General features: G+C 52.7%; 1 protein-coding gene across 4 annotated transcripts in view; it reads left to right on the top strand.

Annotated features, from left to right (window-relative positions):
• TSPAN11 (tetraspanin 11) overlaps nt 1–17,548 on the top strand; it is a 73,563-nt gene that overhangs the window by 35,471 nt on the left and 20,544 nt on the right. For all 4 annotated transcript variants that reach the window (XR_009617509.3, XM_060658706.3, XM_060658708.3 and 1 more), the window contains exon 3: nt 6,069–6,260. Coding sequence is in view for 3 of the 4 variants with exons in the window: in XM_060658706.3 (XP_060514689.3) it covers nt 6,069–6,260 (192 nt within the window). In the remaining variant the exon portion in view is untranslated. The remainder of the gene's footprint in view (nt 1–6,068; nt 6,261–17,548) is intronic.

The following is a 17,548-nucleotide window of genomic DNA, read 5'->3' as shown; positions in this document are numbered from 1 at the left end:
CCCCTTCTTAAGGTGCTAAAGTCACAGGACCCCCCCCCCCCCATGGGGTTGAGGGCATCCCTGCCTCTCTGTGCAGTCAGGGTCTGCTCATACATTTGACAGGGATGCACATTTGGTCTGCACGGGGCCATTGTGGGTGAGACCAGTCACAGAGGAAGCCTGTGGTGACATCCCTGAGTAACGTGGCTTGCTTCATGGGCAAAGCAGCTTTGTGTGGATCGACAGCCCAGCTGGTAAAATAGGCACTAAACTGGCCAATAAGGTTCTTGAATTCTAGTCCCCACTTGGCCCCTGGCTACTTACAGGACCTTGGAAAGTCACCTCTCCAGGACTTTATATATAGAATATAAAAGGGACTAGACTTGACTCTTCTGCCTGTCCCACCCTCCCTCCCCCTCCTTCCCTAAGGAGTTACCAGGCACTACCACGTGTAGTGCTCTGCTGGGGATACTAAGATGAGGAAGATTTAACCAAGAGGCTACAAGGGAGACCAAGTGATGAACACAACAAATACACTGTGACACGTGTCACTCTAGAAGCCCGTACAAGACGTGGAAGCAGCAGGGAGCACAGAATGACTTGTGAGACGGGGGGCAGATTCTGAGCTGGGTTTGAAGAAGGAACAGGTAGTCTTATGTTCTCTCCCAGCTCCAGCCCCCAGTACATCCCACGATCTCTGCTCTTGTCATAAAGGTAGACTGGCTTGGGGAAAGAGGGAAAGTAGTGCTCTGATTTACTTTACCAAGGGATCTTTAAAACCACAGAGCCAAGAAAAGAGTGGATCAAAGTAGAAAGCGGCCTTTAGCAGGACAAGCCTACCCTTGAAGATTCAACTCAAACAGAACTGGCACTGAGGCCATGGGAATGTGGGGTGACCTGGGAGAAATGCCTGCCTGGCACTGGGGGGTGTTGGTCAGGTCATTAATCAAGCTGAGGCCAGATACTGGAGGGCCTTGAGCCCATGCTGGAGTCTGGGCTTGGTGTGCTGGGTGCTAGGGAGCCGGGGGCAGTTTTTCGGTGGGATCAGCCCTGGAATCATGACACACTTGCTTCTGGGTTGAGCAGGGGCCAGGAGGCTGATGATACACGGGTGGGGAGGTAGGGAGCCAAAGCCAGGGCAGTGCATTGAGCTGGGTGGGAGAATAGATGGGGACTGGCATACGGCTTCCCTGGGAGGAGAGAGAGGAGTCCATAATGACCTTGGGGGAGGGGGGTGGATTCTGGTCTGGGTGGTGGTGCATTGATGAGACTGCCCAGGGCAGAAAGAGTGGAGAAGGCAGGTGTGGGCTCTACACGGGCGAACGCACATTCAGCTCAAAATCCTGTCCAGTCCAGTGTGAAGCTGGGCACCCAGGAGGCGCCCAGCAAACACAGAAATGAACTGCAGGGCCACCCCGTGTGTTTCCTGCCTCCCCGTGCCATGGGCTTCCCTCCCACTGAAGGCAGAAAACTCTACTGCCTGGGGGACCCTTTTCTATTGGGAGCCCCGCAGTCCTGGCCCCTGCTCTGCCCCACCAGCCCTTCCCCCAAATCCCAGGACAGAAACGTTTCAGTAGCCTGGCGAAGATAATCCTGCAATTACTTTTACACTCTCTGCCTGATGTCTGTCAGGGCCCAGCCATGTGCGGTTGCTCAGGCTAATCCTTCTGAGCATGTGATGACCTGAGCAACTTTTTGGCAATATTTCTTTTCTATAAATGGGAAGTTCCTAAAATTACAAGGCATCGGTGACCTACCATGCCCCTCCTGGACTGCCGGTGTCCTCACTGGCAAGAAGACTTCACCCTCTGCAGGGTTTTCTAGCTAATCGGCTACAGGCTTTGGTTTTGAAAAATGTAGTTAATATTCCGCAGTTTCTGTAAAGAGCCAAATACTGTTGAATCAACTCTATGCAAATAGCTGTTGAAATAGCTCATTGGGATCAGACCTCTCCCTGCCCCCTGAACAGTCCTCTCCGTTCCCCTTCCACTGCTCTTCCTGCTGATCTAGGCAGTCTCCCCAGGGCTTGAGTGAAAGCCATGAGCCACTGGTCCAGAAGCATCTTGCTGGAGGAGTATTGGCAGAAGGTTGTCCTCTGGTACTAATGGGGACATTTTACCCACATGGAAGAGACCTCAGAGATATTCTCATCCAGCAGTGCCATTTTACAGGTGAAGAAACTGAGGCTTAGCCAAGTGAAGTATCTGGTACACAGTCACATGGTTAGTCAGGGGCAAAGCCAGGGCTGGAACCTCGGTCTGCTGATCTCCCAATACCCCTCTGGTGACCTCCTCCAACATTTAGCAGCTTTTACTCTTCTGTCCAGATGCAAGATTGTTTTCTCAAGACCTGACCAAGCCCCATGCAGGAGACGCCCTGGAGGACTTGAAACCCTCTTGATCCTGATGGCAAATCCCTCTCCCTGTCCCTTGCAGACTAACTTCTCTACCAGATGTGACACCTCAGGGTGTGGGACGGGGGTTAGTGTCCCCATTGACTCAGAATCACATTCTTATTTCTTCTGGATGTCAGAACGAGTATGAATTTGTTTTCCAGACCTTAATCAGGGGCAGTGGGTCCCTTCAGATGGCTTCCAGGCCCTCCCTTGTGGCTGGGGACCCTGCTGCCACCCTGGCTCACTTGTGGGCTCTCCCTGCTTTGCAAGATTCCAGCCCTTTCTGTGACTGGCAAGAAGAGCTCTGGAAGAGAGCAACCCTCCATTAGTGGGATCAATACTGCTTGTCTCCCATGGCTGCATTTCTTAGAGCCCCCCACTCCTTCTCCTGGGAGCCCCATGGTTTTTTGTTTTGTTTCGTTTCGTTTCGTTTTTTCATAATAGGACTTTAAATCCCTTCGGATTGAAAACTGCTCCTCACCACCCCACCTTCAACCTCAAAGCTTCTACGGAAGCAAACACCCTCACATAGACAGGGAAGAGGATAGGGTTCAAGTCGGGAACAAATGTCAAGAGCTCTCTAGGCAGCTACGCCCAGGGGTGGGGCCCAAAGCTTCCAGGAAGCAGCATATTCAGTGGGATTCAGCACAGCGCCACCTACTGGAGGAGAGGGACAGGACACTCTGACCCTCCATTAAATAGGAAACCTACAAGGTGGTTTTTTCTCCCAACCACCTGGGAACTTAATTAAATATTCATGCCTAGATCCCACTCCCAGAGATTCCATTTGGCCTGGGGTGTGACTTGGGTTTTGTGGAACTCCCAGGTGATTGTGCAGCCAGGCTGAGAAATGCCACCTTATCTGGGTGTGGAGGTGGAGGAGGCCTCAGAGACCGTTCTCACCGGGTCTCATTGCCTGCTACAGGATTAGACATCAGCCCCCAAACCTGACTACATTATTTTACATGGATTACCATTTCTCTGGCCAAAGTGTCCAAAGCTTTTTATCAGATTTTCAGTGGGTTCCGTGTCCCCCAACAGATAAAGTGTCCCTAGTCAAGCCCAAATGTGCCCAGATGTGTGGTCCTAAGTCTGATTCTCAGCCTGTGGGGTTGACAAACCTAATGGATAATGGATAGTGTGTATATTTCTATAAAGAGACTACACCCATTAAAAGATCAATGCAAAGGGGTCACATTGACTATCTCAGGCTGTTCAGAATCTCTTCCTGGCACTATCATGTGCCTTTGATTAATAAAAAATGAGAAATGAATTATTACTTAATTAATGCACTGTATATGGTAGGCAAAAGCCTTCAAAACGTGAGATCCACAGGAAAAAGTAATCAAAGGAGTCTTTGGTGATTATAGACTGGGAACCACTAGTCTTTTATAACCCCCCTTATTTGAGATATGAAGAAACTCAGGCTCAGAGAGGTTAAGGGACTATCTTTAGGTCACACAGCTAGTTATGCAAAGCTGGGACCCTCACCCAAGCCTTTCAGTCATGCTGTAGGGGGCAGAAAGAATATGTGCAGGATATTTTGCTGGAAACCCTCACTTGACACAACTTCATTGACCCAGACTCAGGAAATTCCTCATTGGTCATGGAGGTTGTATGGGCCAAAGATAGCCTACATGCACAAGGAATTTAAAAACCTATTGTAGTCCAGGATTTCACTGAATCTAAGATACCATCAATTGTGAGGTACACCATTGTTTTCTGTACCAGTAAGACAAAGTGCTGCCAAGTATAATCATAAGATGCCATTAATCATAAGATGCATCTCAATTGTCGGGATGTTAAAATGGGGGCGGGTAGGACTGTGCATTGTGGAATTAAAGAAATGGGGCATGTTAGCCTCTCCCATGCCTTTCGGAGTGGCCCAGCTGTGTAATGTTCTTCTACCTGTTTCTCTTACCTCCTGGAGGTGCCAAGGAGGAGAAAATGGCACTTGGAAGGAAACAGATATATTTTAAAAGCGAAGTGAGTAATACAGCAGGGCCCAGCCCAGTCTGTGGAATCTGAGGACAGAATCCCAGACTGGCCTTCAGAAAACCTGGGTTTGAATCTCAGTTCTGAAACCTTCCAGTGGTGTTATCTTGAGTACATTCTTATTCTCTCCAAGCCTCAATTTCTTCATCTGCAAAACAGAGATCATATGTGCCCCACCCCCCCCGCCCTATCCTCACCAAACTATTGCAAAACTCAGAGGGGAAGATGGTCAGCTGAATGGTGTACCTGCCTCCGGCATGGTGATTGCTGAGAACCACCTTTCGTTTGCCCCGCTGATGTCTGTGGCTCCCGAGAATGGACACTGTGAAGTGTCAGGGTGGGTCCTGCAGAGTCGCTCTGGGGCAGATGCCAGCACCTTAAGGATGAGCTTCCATGGACCGAGCCAGTGGGCCTTGTCTAGCTTTTGACACCCCACCCATCTGAGGAAGAGAATGCACTGTTAAATGAGGAAGGGAGACTGAGGGACAGACAGAAGTCCCCCTTCCCAGGAACAGAAAGCAGAGATGGTCAGAGGTCCCAGGGGCCCTGCCCCCACCAACACCCTAATACCGCCCCGTCCGGCACCCTGGGGACACACATGCACACACAGGCTTCTGCTGAGCATACAAGTCACAGAAAGGGTTGTTCAGCCTCTGTGCAGAAAGAACCCAGTGGGAGAGCCACCTCAGTTGTATTTCCTAGGGAGACATCTGCCTGACCTGCCAGTCAACAGTGTCCTGTCCCTGTACCCTTCTCCGGGCCAGAAGGGAATGGGACAGTTAGCAAAGAAGAAATGTCTCCCAGTCTTCCTGCTGGTCCAGACCAACCCCATTTGTGGAGAATGCATCCATTCAGTGGTGGAGACACCATGCTCAGCCTTCAGTCCAAGGCTCTGAGCTCTCGTCCTGGCCCTGCCCCTAACTGCCCCTAACCAGCAGCAGAGCCTCCGGCAATTGACCTTTCCTCTGTGGGCCCCAGTTTTGTCACCTGTAGATAAGAAGAAATGAGATGAGAAGCCCCAGGGTGCTCCCCCCATGGGCACGTGTAAGCCTGAAATGGGGCACATAGGAAAGTGCCCCCCTGGGAAATGTGCACCAACCCAAGGAGCACTGGGGGAGGAAGGACACAGGGCAGCTGGGAATCAGGGAAGTGAAGGGACCCAGACACATTGCTTGTCCCATAATTGCAGCCATCTCCCCCACATCCACTGGGGACACAATAGGCCCTAGGAAGGGCCTAGGAAGGGTACCTGGGAAATACAACTGAGGTGGCTCTCCCATTGGGTTCTTTCTGCACAGAGGCTGAACAACCGTTTCTGTGACCTGTATGCTCAGCAGAAGTCTGTGTGTGCATGTGTGTCCCCAGGGTGCCGGATGGGGCGGTATTGGGGTGTTGGTGGGGGCAGGGCCCCTGGGACCTCTGACCACAATGTGGTAAGAAGTACAAAATTGGGAGTCAGACTCAGATTCAAAATCTGTTCCTGCACCTGCCTTAGATGTGTGACCATGGACAAGTCTCTGAACCTCTCCGTGACACAATTTCCTCATCTGTGAAATGGGTAACCAAACTGTTGTCTCAGGCTCTTCGAAGGACTCAATGAGATGGTGACTAAAAAGCGCCTCAAACGTGGTAGGCTCTCTATCGATGGCAGCTGTGGAGCCCTCGGGGGCCGCCTGCCCTGACTTGGACTTTCCTGCAGGTGGGTGGGGCCGCCGTCATGGCCGTGGGCGTCTGGACCCTGGTGGAGAAGAGCGGCTATCTCAGCGTCCTGGCGTCCAGCACCTTCGCTGCTTCCGCCTACATCCTCATCTTCGCAGGGGCCCTTGTCATGGTGACGGGCTTCCTGGGCTTCTGCGCCATCGTCCGGGAGGACAGGAGCTGCCTCTCCACAGTGAGTGCCCAGCCCCCACACGTCCCCCCATCGGGCTCCTGTGCCGAGAATCCCCTGCCCACGCGGTAGAGGTCCCTGGAATCAGAGAAAGACGGCTGCCCTCGGGTCTGGTGTTGGCCGAAGTCTCCAGGCTCTTAGCACCTACGCCAGTCTCGGTGGCTGCTGCTGCTGCTTCTCCCCTCCCTGCCTTTCCTCCCTCCTCCTCCTCCTTCCAGATTTCATCATACGGTGCTTCTCAAAGATACGCAGAAATGAAAAGGGTGTGATAAGGCAGCCCCTGTCCCATCACCCAGACTCCACAACTACGTTCTCCTCTTTCATTGGTTTCCTCCCTACTTCCTGCCTCCCCGCCCCCCTCGGCACCCAGACACCGTGTCATCTGTAATATTTCACTGCATCCCCCTAGAACTGAAGGATCCTTCTTCAGAAAACGTGACAATACCTTTCTCACACCTAAAAACAATTATTAGTCATTCCTTAATATCATGAAATAACAAGGCAGTTTCAAATTTCCCCAGTTGACTCAGAAACTGTTTTTGTTTTTTCAGTTTGTTTGAACCAAAACCTAAATTAGGTCCATGTATTAAGATTAAGATTGGGCTGGGGCTCCTGGTTGGCTCCTTCGGTTAAGCATCTGACTTCGGCTCAGATCATGATCTCACGGTTCACAGGTTTGAGCCCCTCGTCAGGCTCTCTGTTGTCAGCACAGAGCCTGCTTCGGATCCTGTGTCCCCCTCTTTCTCTGCCCCTGCTCCGCTCACACTTTCTCTCCCAAAAAACAATTTTTTTAAAAATTAAGGTCGGGCAGTTTGTCTCTTGGGTCTCTTTCAGTCTCTCAGCAATACCACCTACCTCTCTCTCTCTCTCTCTCTTTCTCTCTCTTTCTCTCTTTGCTTAGAAATTATTTGTTGAAGGAACAAGATCATCTTTCCTATGCTTTCTCCCAGTCTGGAATTTCTGATGATATCCTTGTGACGTGTCCTCCAGGCACTTGAATCTAGAAGCATGATCAGATGTAGGTTTGATTGTTTGGGCAAGAGGATTTCACGGGTGGTGGTGTGGGCAGCACAAGCTCCTTGAAGCCGGGAAGACTGTCCATCCATAGCCGGTTCATCGTGTCAGGAAAGAAAACCAGGCAGGACTGGCAGGGGCAGAAGCCAGACCCACCCCCTTGCTCCCAAGGACACTTTGCCAGGGTAGGCTCCCTGGCACCTGGGTGACATCTCCCCACTTTTAATCTCCTGAGGACCAAGCTCAGTGGGAGCAGGGGAGGCTACAGAACACGTGGACTTAGCAGGAAAGGGCCAGAGCCAGAACCAATCCGAGGCTTAGTGAGAAATCAGGTTGAGCCTGAATGGAATCAGGTCACAGGACGAAGCCTCGAAGGGCTGTGCTCTCCCCACCCTGCTTCCCCATACCCTTGTGCATCCAACCAAGGGAGCAGGAGGCAGTGGAGGGGCCGTCCCCTGAAGTCACTCTCACCAGCGGTGACCTACTTTTTCAGCTTTGGATACAAAAGCGCCTGTGCACAGGCTCCACAGGATGGCTCTCCCCTGCCTAGAAAAAGTCTTTAACTCTGCTCTGAGGGACAGCCTGGAGCCAAGGTGCAGGTCACATGGATGGTGGCACACCAGTGGGGTGAAGTCCCACAGGGGACCAGCCATCAGAGCGTGGGCTGTGACGTGAGCTGTCCTTCCAGCAGTGGGACAGGTGCACCATGAGCCAGCCCCACACCTGCCAGCCATCCCTCACGTGGCCTCGCATGAGTCCTCATAAGCCTGCTGGACATCCCTGATCTGATCGGCATTAGCCGAATGAAGAAGACACGGGACATGACCGAGTGACTGGGCATGTGATGCGGCCCAGGAGTAGGTGCCAGCCCTTATGGGGACCAGTGCAGATGGGCCCAGAGGAATCCTGATCCCTCCATTCTCAGGGAGTCCACCTTTGCTCTGCTCAGTCCTTTAGGAAGTGGGGCCTTCAGCTGGGCCCCGGGCTTCAGGCTGGGCCCTCTGGCCCGCAGAGGCAGGCTGCTGAGTTGGGTCATCACCGGCTGCCCCTTCCTAACACCAGCTAATCTTGTGGAAGAAACAGGACTCACCTCTCCAGCCCAGGAAGGAAGGCAGAGGCCCTCACTTGGGAACCTTCCTTCTCACTTGGAGCCATCTGTCTTGGTACCATAGGAGCTCCTAAGACCAGTGGTCCCCTACAGTCCAGGGAGACAGCCCCCTGCATTCCACCCCAGCGTGCAGTTATAACACAGATGGGCATGGCTCTTTGAGAGCCACCTCCCTCTGTCCTTACAACAGCCTCCCTGCAAAGTCAAAATGCTCATGAACTTTCTGTGCACCGAGTGCTGTTCTAAACACTGCTGAATTTAGCTCACTTAATCCTCACCCAGCCCTATGAGGTGTTTACTCTTATGGTGTGCATTTTACAGGTGAGGAAGCTGGGCCACAGAGGGGTTAAACAATTTGCTGGAGACCATCGCGTTAGTGAGCAGCTAGGTCTGGCTCCCGGGCCAGTGCTCCCATTCAGAAGGCATTGTTCACCCCACCATGCAGATGAGCAAGCTGACCCTGGAGATGTGGAATGAGTAGGGGCTGGAGCTGAACTGGGGAGGCCAATCTGTTAGAATTGCCGCCAAGAATCCCCATCACAGGGAGGCCAAGCAGGGTGGGAGGCAGAGGCACGGGAGGCACTGTGGGCAGAGGGACACGCCATTCTCCCTACCCGTGGACGTCAGCACAGAGCATCTGTCCTGTGATCTCAGAGATCTGAGTGGGCACAGGAGGGAGCACCCTGCGGGGCCCAGACAGAATACTAGGGCAGGAGACCAGCAGGAGTGGCCCCTGCTGTCATTATAGTATGGAAATAGCAGTGTGTGTCAGAGGATGCCTCATGTGGAAGGGAACTTGAGGGACATCGGGTCCCTTCCAGAGGTTCTGGTCTAAAGACACTAGACTGGGGAGTATGGGCATTGATGGGGGATACTCAGCTTTATTGACTTCTCTGGAGAGTGGCCCAATCATAAGAGCTTTTGGCATTCTCAAAGACCAAAAGGAAAGCCTGAGGGTCAGTAACTGACAGCATTCTGATCTGTGAGCCACACACCACAAGCCCCTCTTCTTCACTCCTGTCTTTTTTTTTTTTTAATGTTTATTTATTTTTGAGACAGAGACAGAGCATGAGCAGGGAAGGGGCAGAGAGAGAGGGAGACACAGAATGTGAAGCAGGCTCCAGGCTCTGAGCTGTCAGCACAGAGCCCGACGCGGGGCTCGAACTCACGAACTGTGAGATCATGACCTGAGCCTAAGTCAGACGCTTAACTGACTGAGCCACCCAGGCGCCCCTTCACTCCTGTCTTAATACCATCCATTAGCCAGGCCTGTCCCACCCTCCAGGCTGAGCCCTTAAGAAAATTGATGTCTTCTAGCCTCCAGTCACAGCCCACCTGGAGGGCACCAAGCTCCACAGCCAGGGCTGGGCGGGGAAGACGTGGGGACTTCTGGAAGGCCAGGCTTGCCTGTAGGACGGTGCACATCTACCTCTTGGCTCGCCCTTCTGAGCTCCACAGGGTCAACAAGTTAGAGGTTTTCTCATCCCCCTGGGCCTCAAGGCAGGGCTGGGAACACAGGGACTGCTGGACGGGCTGGTGCTAAATGCCCTTCTTCTTCTCAGCCCCACCTTCCGCCCCACCCCCCGCCCCCTGCCTGCTCTCACTTTCATCCCAACAGAACTGACACAACACCTCTGACCTCTGTGGTCCACCATCCTAACCGGACACATCACCAGCCCAGAAGTCTAGGGGTGTGAGCACAGCACTGTAGCAAACAGCAAACCTCGAAGCCTGGAGTCTTCTCTCTTTGCTTTTCCCTGATCCCCCACCCCCACTGAAAGAACCAAAGACGGAGCCATCCCAAGGACAGAACACAGGTGAAGCAGTGCTTCTGAGTAACCCACATTCTGGCCTGTCAGCCCCGGAGTTATTGAGCACCTGACTGTTTAACCAAGAAGGTGGCTGAGACATGCGGGAATTTCTCAACCCAGGCCCCCCTTTGGAGGCAAGCGACATGGTTAAGGCAGTTTCAAAGTGTTCTGTGGTTCCCGGAGGCTCCTTGCTGCTCTCATTTCATTTTTTCGCTTCCTTATCTAACTTCCTTTTGAAATCTTTCATCAGCTAATGGCTGAAGGAGACTCCAAAGGAGAAATGCAGCAAGCCTAGCTCTACACAAAGTGGTCCCCAAAGAGAAAAGGGAAAGACGAAAGACCAGGCATCCGAATGATGTGCGTCCAGCCTGGACCAGGAGGAGGGCGAGGCCAGACATCAAACGCTCCCTGAGAACTTTGCGGAGTGGGTGGTCCAGCTCACACAGTGCCACGTCCTTCCTGGTCCAGGCCCTTCCTCCTGGCACCTCTGCAGCCCCCAAAGTCACTTTCCCAAGAAGGCAGCACTTATCAGGGACAGGAATAGCACATCTTTGCGGGCGCTGAAATGCCGACCAGCGTGGTGTGGGAAATCAGTAGAGGGGAAAGAGAATGAGGTTTAAATTATTCACACCAGATCTTCTGTTTCAGTGAAGGCTGCATGAGGGAGCCAGATAATTCAGGCCAGCTCAGCCTAAGGCCGATGGCCGGGACAGATGCTACCCTGATCAAAAGAAAGGGGTATTTTTAGAGTTTTGAATATGGGCTCTGAAAACTTTTGTATCTTAAGCCACATGAAGATTATGATGGATAGTTCAGGATAAACGGGTCTTTGTGAGGGGCTCTTTTACATTTAGGGGATGGATTAAAGAGTAAGAAGTGCTAGAACCAATTTTTGAAAACGAGGAGACCCCAGATTGCAGTTTGGAGCTGTTTGTCCAGGGCAGTAAGGTCTAGAATTAAGGACTGGTTCAAAAGCAAGTTGTAGCGCTGCCTGCCGAACTTACTCTGGGACTCAGGGAAGTCACTCGGCCACCCCTGGCCACTCCTATCCCTGTCTTTATCTGGGGGTAAGGTATGTGGAGAATGAGAGAGCATTCTGAGGCTTAGGAAATAAGTCACCACATTATGTAAAGATCATAAAATGTGGCTATAATTATCGTTTACATCACCATCACCATGACCAAGCTCCTTTGAGAAGGAATCTAAATAAATGGAGTTATTCTTAGGGCCATGACTCCCAGGGTCCCTACAACTTCTTCCTCGATAGAAGCTGGGAATGGAGGAAGGACCCCAGTGCTCTGGTGGGGGTGGTGGGCAGAGCCGGGGTGGGGGTTGGGATGTTGACTGTGTGTTCCCATTGCCCATTTCTCAGCCTCCCATTACCTTCGTGTTCGTCAGCCGCCCAGCCAGAATGGTCATAGCCTCATCCGTTTGGTAACACTTTGACCTTTGAGTCAGCTGCCCAAATGCTTCAAAAGAATGGATCTTGCAGCCAGGGCTTTAAGAACCCCAGCTCCTCTCGATCAGAACAAGAGAGTCTTTCCTGGTCCTGTATGGTCTGGTGCAGTGGAGGCAGGAAATGGATAAGAGGACTCTTGCCAAGGCTCTTCAGGAAGTCAGGAGTCTGCTTTGAGGCAAGAGGGCTGTTCAGGAGACCCATACAGTCAGCCTGGACCCTGCCTCTCCCAGCTGGGTCCTGCTGGGTTCATTCGGGAAAGGCCTGTTGTGTGCCAGACAGCCACAGCTGCCTGGTGGAGTGTGGCTCCTCTTCCCCTCAAGACCTCAGCAAGTCTTTCCCATCAGCTTCCTTCTCAATGGCCTTACTTAGTTCAGGGGCTATGCAGGAGGGACTGCCAGGTGCCTTAGATATGAACCCTCCACCCATCTCCTTAGCCAAAGAGAAAGATAGACTTGCCTAAGGTCACGTAGCCAGGAACTGGCAAAGCCCAGTCAACACCCAAGTCTTGATCCAGGGCCCTGTTTACTGTCCCAGGCCAGCCTTGCACCCCCCCCACCCCCCCGCTTTTGGATGCTTCCAACACAGGAAATGGGCACTTGCCTTTCTTGTGCTCCAGGACCTATGGTTTGCATTCCAGGTGAAAAGGGAAGCATTTTGAGATCTGGGGTCAGTTACCCGGCTGCTGTCACTTGATCCACTCAGAAGTGAAGGTCAAGCTTCAAGGTGCAGGCAGTGTGGTAGAAAGCAGCTCTATTAGTGCACGAAAGAAAATTTTTTGGCCTATTTGGAGAAAGTTCAACTCAGTTATGTGCGGGTAGATGATCACCCCGTAGTGGGGGCTCTCTGTGTCCCCACCCCCAGCTGTGGCCTGAGGAAGGCTCAGAGCTCAGAGAGAGAGAGTGTGTATACCGTGCACGTGTGCGTGCATGCTTACATGTCTGTGTGTTTCTGTTGCAGGAGGACAGGGGATGGTTGCTAAACAGCATCTGTTTGCATCCCAAATCCAAGAGCTTAGCTCAGGATCACTGCCTCTTTGTCATTCGGTTCCTGCTTCCTTTCCTTAGCGGATTCTGAGTTTAGCCACATAACAGAAGGAGACATGCTAGATAGTCCCTCTCACCTAAGGAGGCATGGTCCGTGTGTGCCCTGATGACTGTGGGCACGGGTGATCTGAACCCCAGATAGCCCTTCCCAACTTATTTGGAAGGCTGTGCCTCCATGCAGCTGTTTCTACCTTCCCAGTGACCTTTCTTTCCCTCCCACTGGTGTTAAATTGAATCTTATTCCACAAGCACACACCCAGTAAGGGGCCTAGAAGTGGGCTGGCAGCTGAGGAAAACTGATCCCAAGTGGATGGTCTCCTCCTCCCGAGGCCCCACCGAGGGAGCTGCTGAGGCTGTTGTGGGCCGTCGGTACTGTCCTGTTGTGATGAGGTTCGTTCCCCGACCCTCCCCCCAGGAGCCACCCACTTCCCACAGATGAGGTGAGCTTTCTGAGCCACACCCCGTTCCCATCTTGGAGTAGTGGCACGCCTCGGAGTCGCAGCCACCCTGTGTCCCTGGGATGGGGACGGGAGTGGTGGCTGGATGGCTGTCTGGACATGCTCCTCCTGGGAAGTCCCCCCCTCCACGGTGACATTCGGTGCCCTTCTCCGTCTCCCCACACATCACACTGAGGTTTTGGGGGAGTTTACAATCCATTGAAAAATAAGGCCCAGGAGGTAGAGAGATGGCAGTGAAAGGTCATCTCACGGCTAACAAAGGTGATTGGAGCATGTGGCTTTATAGCTGCAGCTGGAAGCCATAGCAGCCCTTTAGCTGTGGTTGAGATCGGGGTACACGCCTTTCTAAGAACTGCCTCACTGTACTTGCCACATGGTGGAGAGCAGAGAATGTGGCATCCTGAGGACAGGCTGGCCCCGAGGTGAAGGAGGAAGGCCCCCTCAGCAGATTGGACAGGCAGTGAGTAAGGAGAGGAGCCAGGGTGTCCCTCTAGCTGTCCCTGCAAGGAAGCAGGAGGCCAGGACAGAGGAGGCAAGGTCCCAACACTGCACACAGACTGATGAAACTGGCACCAAGACATTTTTCCCATCGAAGCCCTACACTTTATGCAGAAGGCCCAGAAAGGGTGAGTGATTCGCCCAGGGTTACACAGCATCTTGTCACAGAGGCACACTGGACCCAGACTCCCAGGCCAGGGCACCTTGTGTAACACCCCTTTTCTCTGACCAGCACCATGCTGGGCTCAAGATGCACCTTTCTCAGGCTGCAGTGGATTTAAATGATCACTGCCTACCTGTAGCAGCAACTTTCTAGATGGGACAGGTTTTACAGCCACTTAATTCCCTCCACCTCCTCCCTGCAGTTTCCTGCAACTCATTCTCCATGTGCCATCGATGGGGCTGCCATCAACCTCAACAAGCATTTCTAGCACATTCCCAGAATTTTTGCTGGGCACAAGGCAGCATAAGAAGGGAAGACATGATTGGGCCTGCATCCCAGTCCTTGGCTTGGAGTCTAGTGAGGAACACAAGACACCTGTATCAAAAGACGGAGAACCCTGTGGGTGGTTTCAATTCCTGTTTCCATCTGGTCAGAGCCTCTGACCTCTCTGAGCCCCAGGACTTTTCCTAACATCCAGGCTTGGTAGGGATTTCTCCTGCTCAGCCTTCCCTTCTTCCCCATTGCCAGCCCTGTCCTCGAATTACCACCGCTGGGAACCCCATCCCCAGTTGCCTCCTTGGTTCTACCCTGGCCCCATGCACTATCTCATTTGCCTGCGAGCTGCACCACATTTCTCCCACAGCCTGGGAGAAGACACCAACAAGGGACATCAGGTCCTTCCGAAGGACAGCAGCAGTCGGACATTTCCCCCATGCCCAAATCCCTCAGGCATCCCTAGGCCGTGGCTCCTGAGAGGAGTCTGGCCCTCCTTCTGGCAGCCAGCAGGCCAGGCCCCTGCCCCTCTGGATCCTGCTGTCTTAGCCCATTGGCCTGAACTCCTAGCAGCCCTAGCTTGAAATCTAGTGGACTCCTGTCTTTGGCTCATAGCTGTAGGTTCTGTTCCCCTCCTGACCCCACCCCCACCCACAATGTGATCTTTGGACCCCAACACTTTGGCTTGGACTTTGGACAGCCTCAGCTGCATTCTCTTGATGTGTCCCTTGAATGCCTCCTGCCTCCCCAGGCCCCACTGTCCTCAACTCTCCCATCACTGATTCGACCAGCTTTCACTACCCCAGCCCTGGTCCACCCCTCTGCTCCCAGTCCCCTGGGCCAGAACTGAACATTAACTTCCGACTTCAGTCAGAACACATACTAGCATCCTCTGCACAGCCTGTAGAGCACGACTAGGTGGAGTGCCAGCTGGCCAGGGCTGTGAGCCCTGGGCTGGGGCTCCCCGGGGTAGAGGTCACCTTCATCCTTCCAACAGTGACATCTTGTTACAGGAATAACTTGAGGCTCTCAAGCCCACATCCTCTCTTCTCTGCAATAACAGTCCGGCAGCTGCACCTCTGAGTCCTGACCGCCTCCAGCCACTGGTTAATTGCCAGAAAATAATGCACCCTGAGGTCATTGCCGCTTAAACAGCCTCAGCTGTTGGCAGCTCCCTGATCCTCCCACAGCATGCCGCTGTAACCCTCTCATACACGGCCAAGCTAGGACCTCGGGCTGCACTCTTCTCCCTGCAATTTTTTTTTTTTTTAATTTTAGGGAGAGAGAGAATCCCAAGCAGACTCCACACTCAGCACAGAGCCCAACATGGCTCAATCCTATGACCCTGGGATCATGACCCGAGCTGAAATCAAGATTCAGACACTCAACCGACTGAGCCACCCAGGCGCCCCTCTCCCTGCAACTTAATGTTGGTAGCATCTTGAGTCCCCTCTCCTTTTCTGCCACACTGCTCTGAGAAGGGGCTGGTGCCTCCACTCCCACCCCTCACCCCAGCCCATTCTCACCTTCCTAGGCACCAAGCCTTCTCAGTTTTCCATCTCTGGCTTAGTCTCCATCTCTGATTATGCAGAATAGCAGAGGGGGTAGTGGAGGAGAGCTTCAGCGAGGTTCCCTCCTTTGTGGCAGAATCAGCCCAGTGAGGAATTCCGGAAGTCCAATCGTAGAAAGTTCTTAAAACGTACTGCAAGGAAGGCACCAGCCGATGCTGAATTACCTGGGCTCATCACGTACCAGTGAATCTGCCTCAGAAACTTTATTTGGAGCTCAGCTTGCCCCCATGCAGTATTAGCCCATCTGAAGATGCAATTTCTAATTAATCCCCTTAATGTCACAATGAGATATATTTCCGCAAAGCTCCTGCAGAACCTCTCATTAAAGAAAGTATTGGTTTGGTTCAGAGAGTACTGTGCTGTTCCAGCTTTGCTTTGGATCTATAGTTCTAGAAAATGTCCAACTTCAGTTCTAGTTCAAACTGTACCATTAAAGAATTAAAGAAAAAAAACTTTGGTAGATGGTACAGAGGGAAGATGAATGTTTGGGTCCCGTTCTTTGTTACCAAACTGGTTTCTTGTACATTTAGGATTCACTTTGGCATATTTCGAAGTGGCATAGTTCTTCTGGGGAACTCTGGGGATAGAGGCTATGAGAACTTTTTTTTTAAGTCTCATTGCTGGTTTCTATCAGACCAAGACTAAGTAGTTGCTTCTGGAAGGACTGGGGGCAGCCCTGAGTGCAGGGGCCAGCCAGTCACAAAAACCAAAGTGGGGCTGGAGGTCAGGGAGGAGTTAGGGCAGGGTGGGTCCAATTCACACCAAGGTGCCCAGGGACTGTGAAGACAGAACAAGATATAGGTCAGAGCAGGAGGGCAAACAAGGATCAAAGGACACACAGTCCTGGGGAGCAAGACAATCATGTGACCCTGGAGTCTGACAGAGGTTCAGAAAGAAGGATGTTGGCAATGAGGTCACGGTCAGGAACTTCTGGCACAGAGAGGGCTTTGGGGAGACCTCCCCTAAGCTGCGATTTGATGGCTAACAGCTGTGCAACACAGACACAGTCCGGGCAGCGAGTTCCAGGCAGGGGCACAGAGGGCAAAGGCGGGGAGGCCCGAGGCTTCGCTTGTGTGTAGGGCCCTGTGCGTGCACGCGCGCACACACACACACACACACACACACACACACGGGGAGTGCTGCACAGCTGTGCAGACTCTAGGATCTGATGAGGCTAGGATCCCCCTAACCACAGCCACCCCAGGTGCTCTCAGGGAGCCCACCCACCCAGCCATCTGCTCTGTAGTGGGCACGACAGCACCCAGCAAGTAAGTGCACAGAGTTATGCCGCTGGAATACCTGAGTTTGGTTTCTGGACTCAGCTGGACTCAGCCATGCTCTTGCCATGTGACCGCAAACGGCTTCGCCTCTCCATGCATGTGCCTCATGGTTACGACGAGGCTAACGTCGGTGCTCACACGGCAACATGATGAGTAATGCTATGCTCATCTCCGAGGGTGGTTGGGAGCTGTCATGAGACGTGCTCACCAGAGGGGCCGGCACCTGGGGAGAGCTGGCAAACCTTGGCCATTACTGTCATGGAGCGCCCACCGTTTGCACTGTGGGCCGTGAGTGAGGCACTGATTCTGCCAAGGAGGGGTTAATTTCTCCCCCCCACCCCCTTTTTTGTGGAAGGGCTATTTTTCCACTATTCTCACTATAGGAAAACTACATTTTTACCGCTGTTGAGAAGCAAGCTAGGCATACCTCTTCAGCTGTAGTCCAGGAATTCTGGCAGCCCATTCATGAGAGTAGTGGGCTCTGTTGGTAGAGAATGGGCCCTACACAGCACAGGGCCCAGGAAATCTTGGCTTTCATTCAAATAGGACAGTTTTCATGTTTCCTACAGGCAAGGGCAACACATCCCTCCTTAGCCCAGGGGAGCCTGGGCAA

The sequence above is a fragment of the Panthera onca genome, chromosome B4 (assembly GCF_046562875.1).
Source record: "Panthera onca isolate mPanOnc1 chromosome B4, mPanOnc1 haplotype 2, whole genome shotgun sequence".
Classification (NCBI taxonomy): domain Eukaryota; kingdom Metazoa; phylum Chordata; class Mammalia; order Carnivora; family Felidae; genus Panthera; species Panthera onca.
The sequence above is the reverse complement of the archived record's forward strand: the minus strand, read 5'-3'. Positions and strand labels throughout refer to the sequence as shown.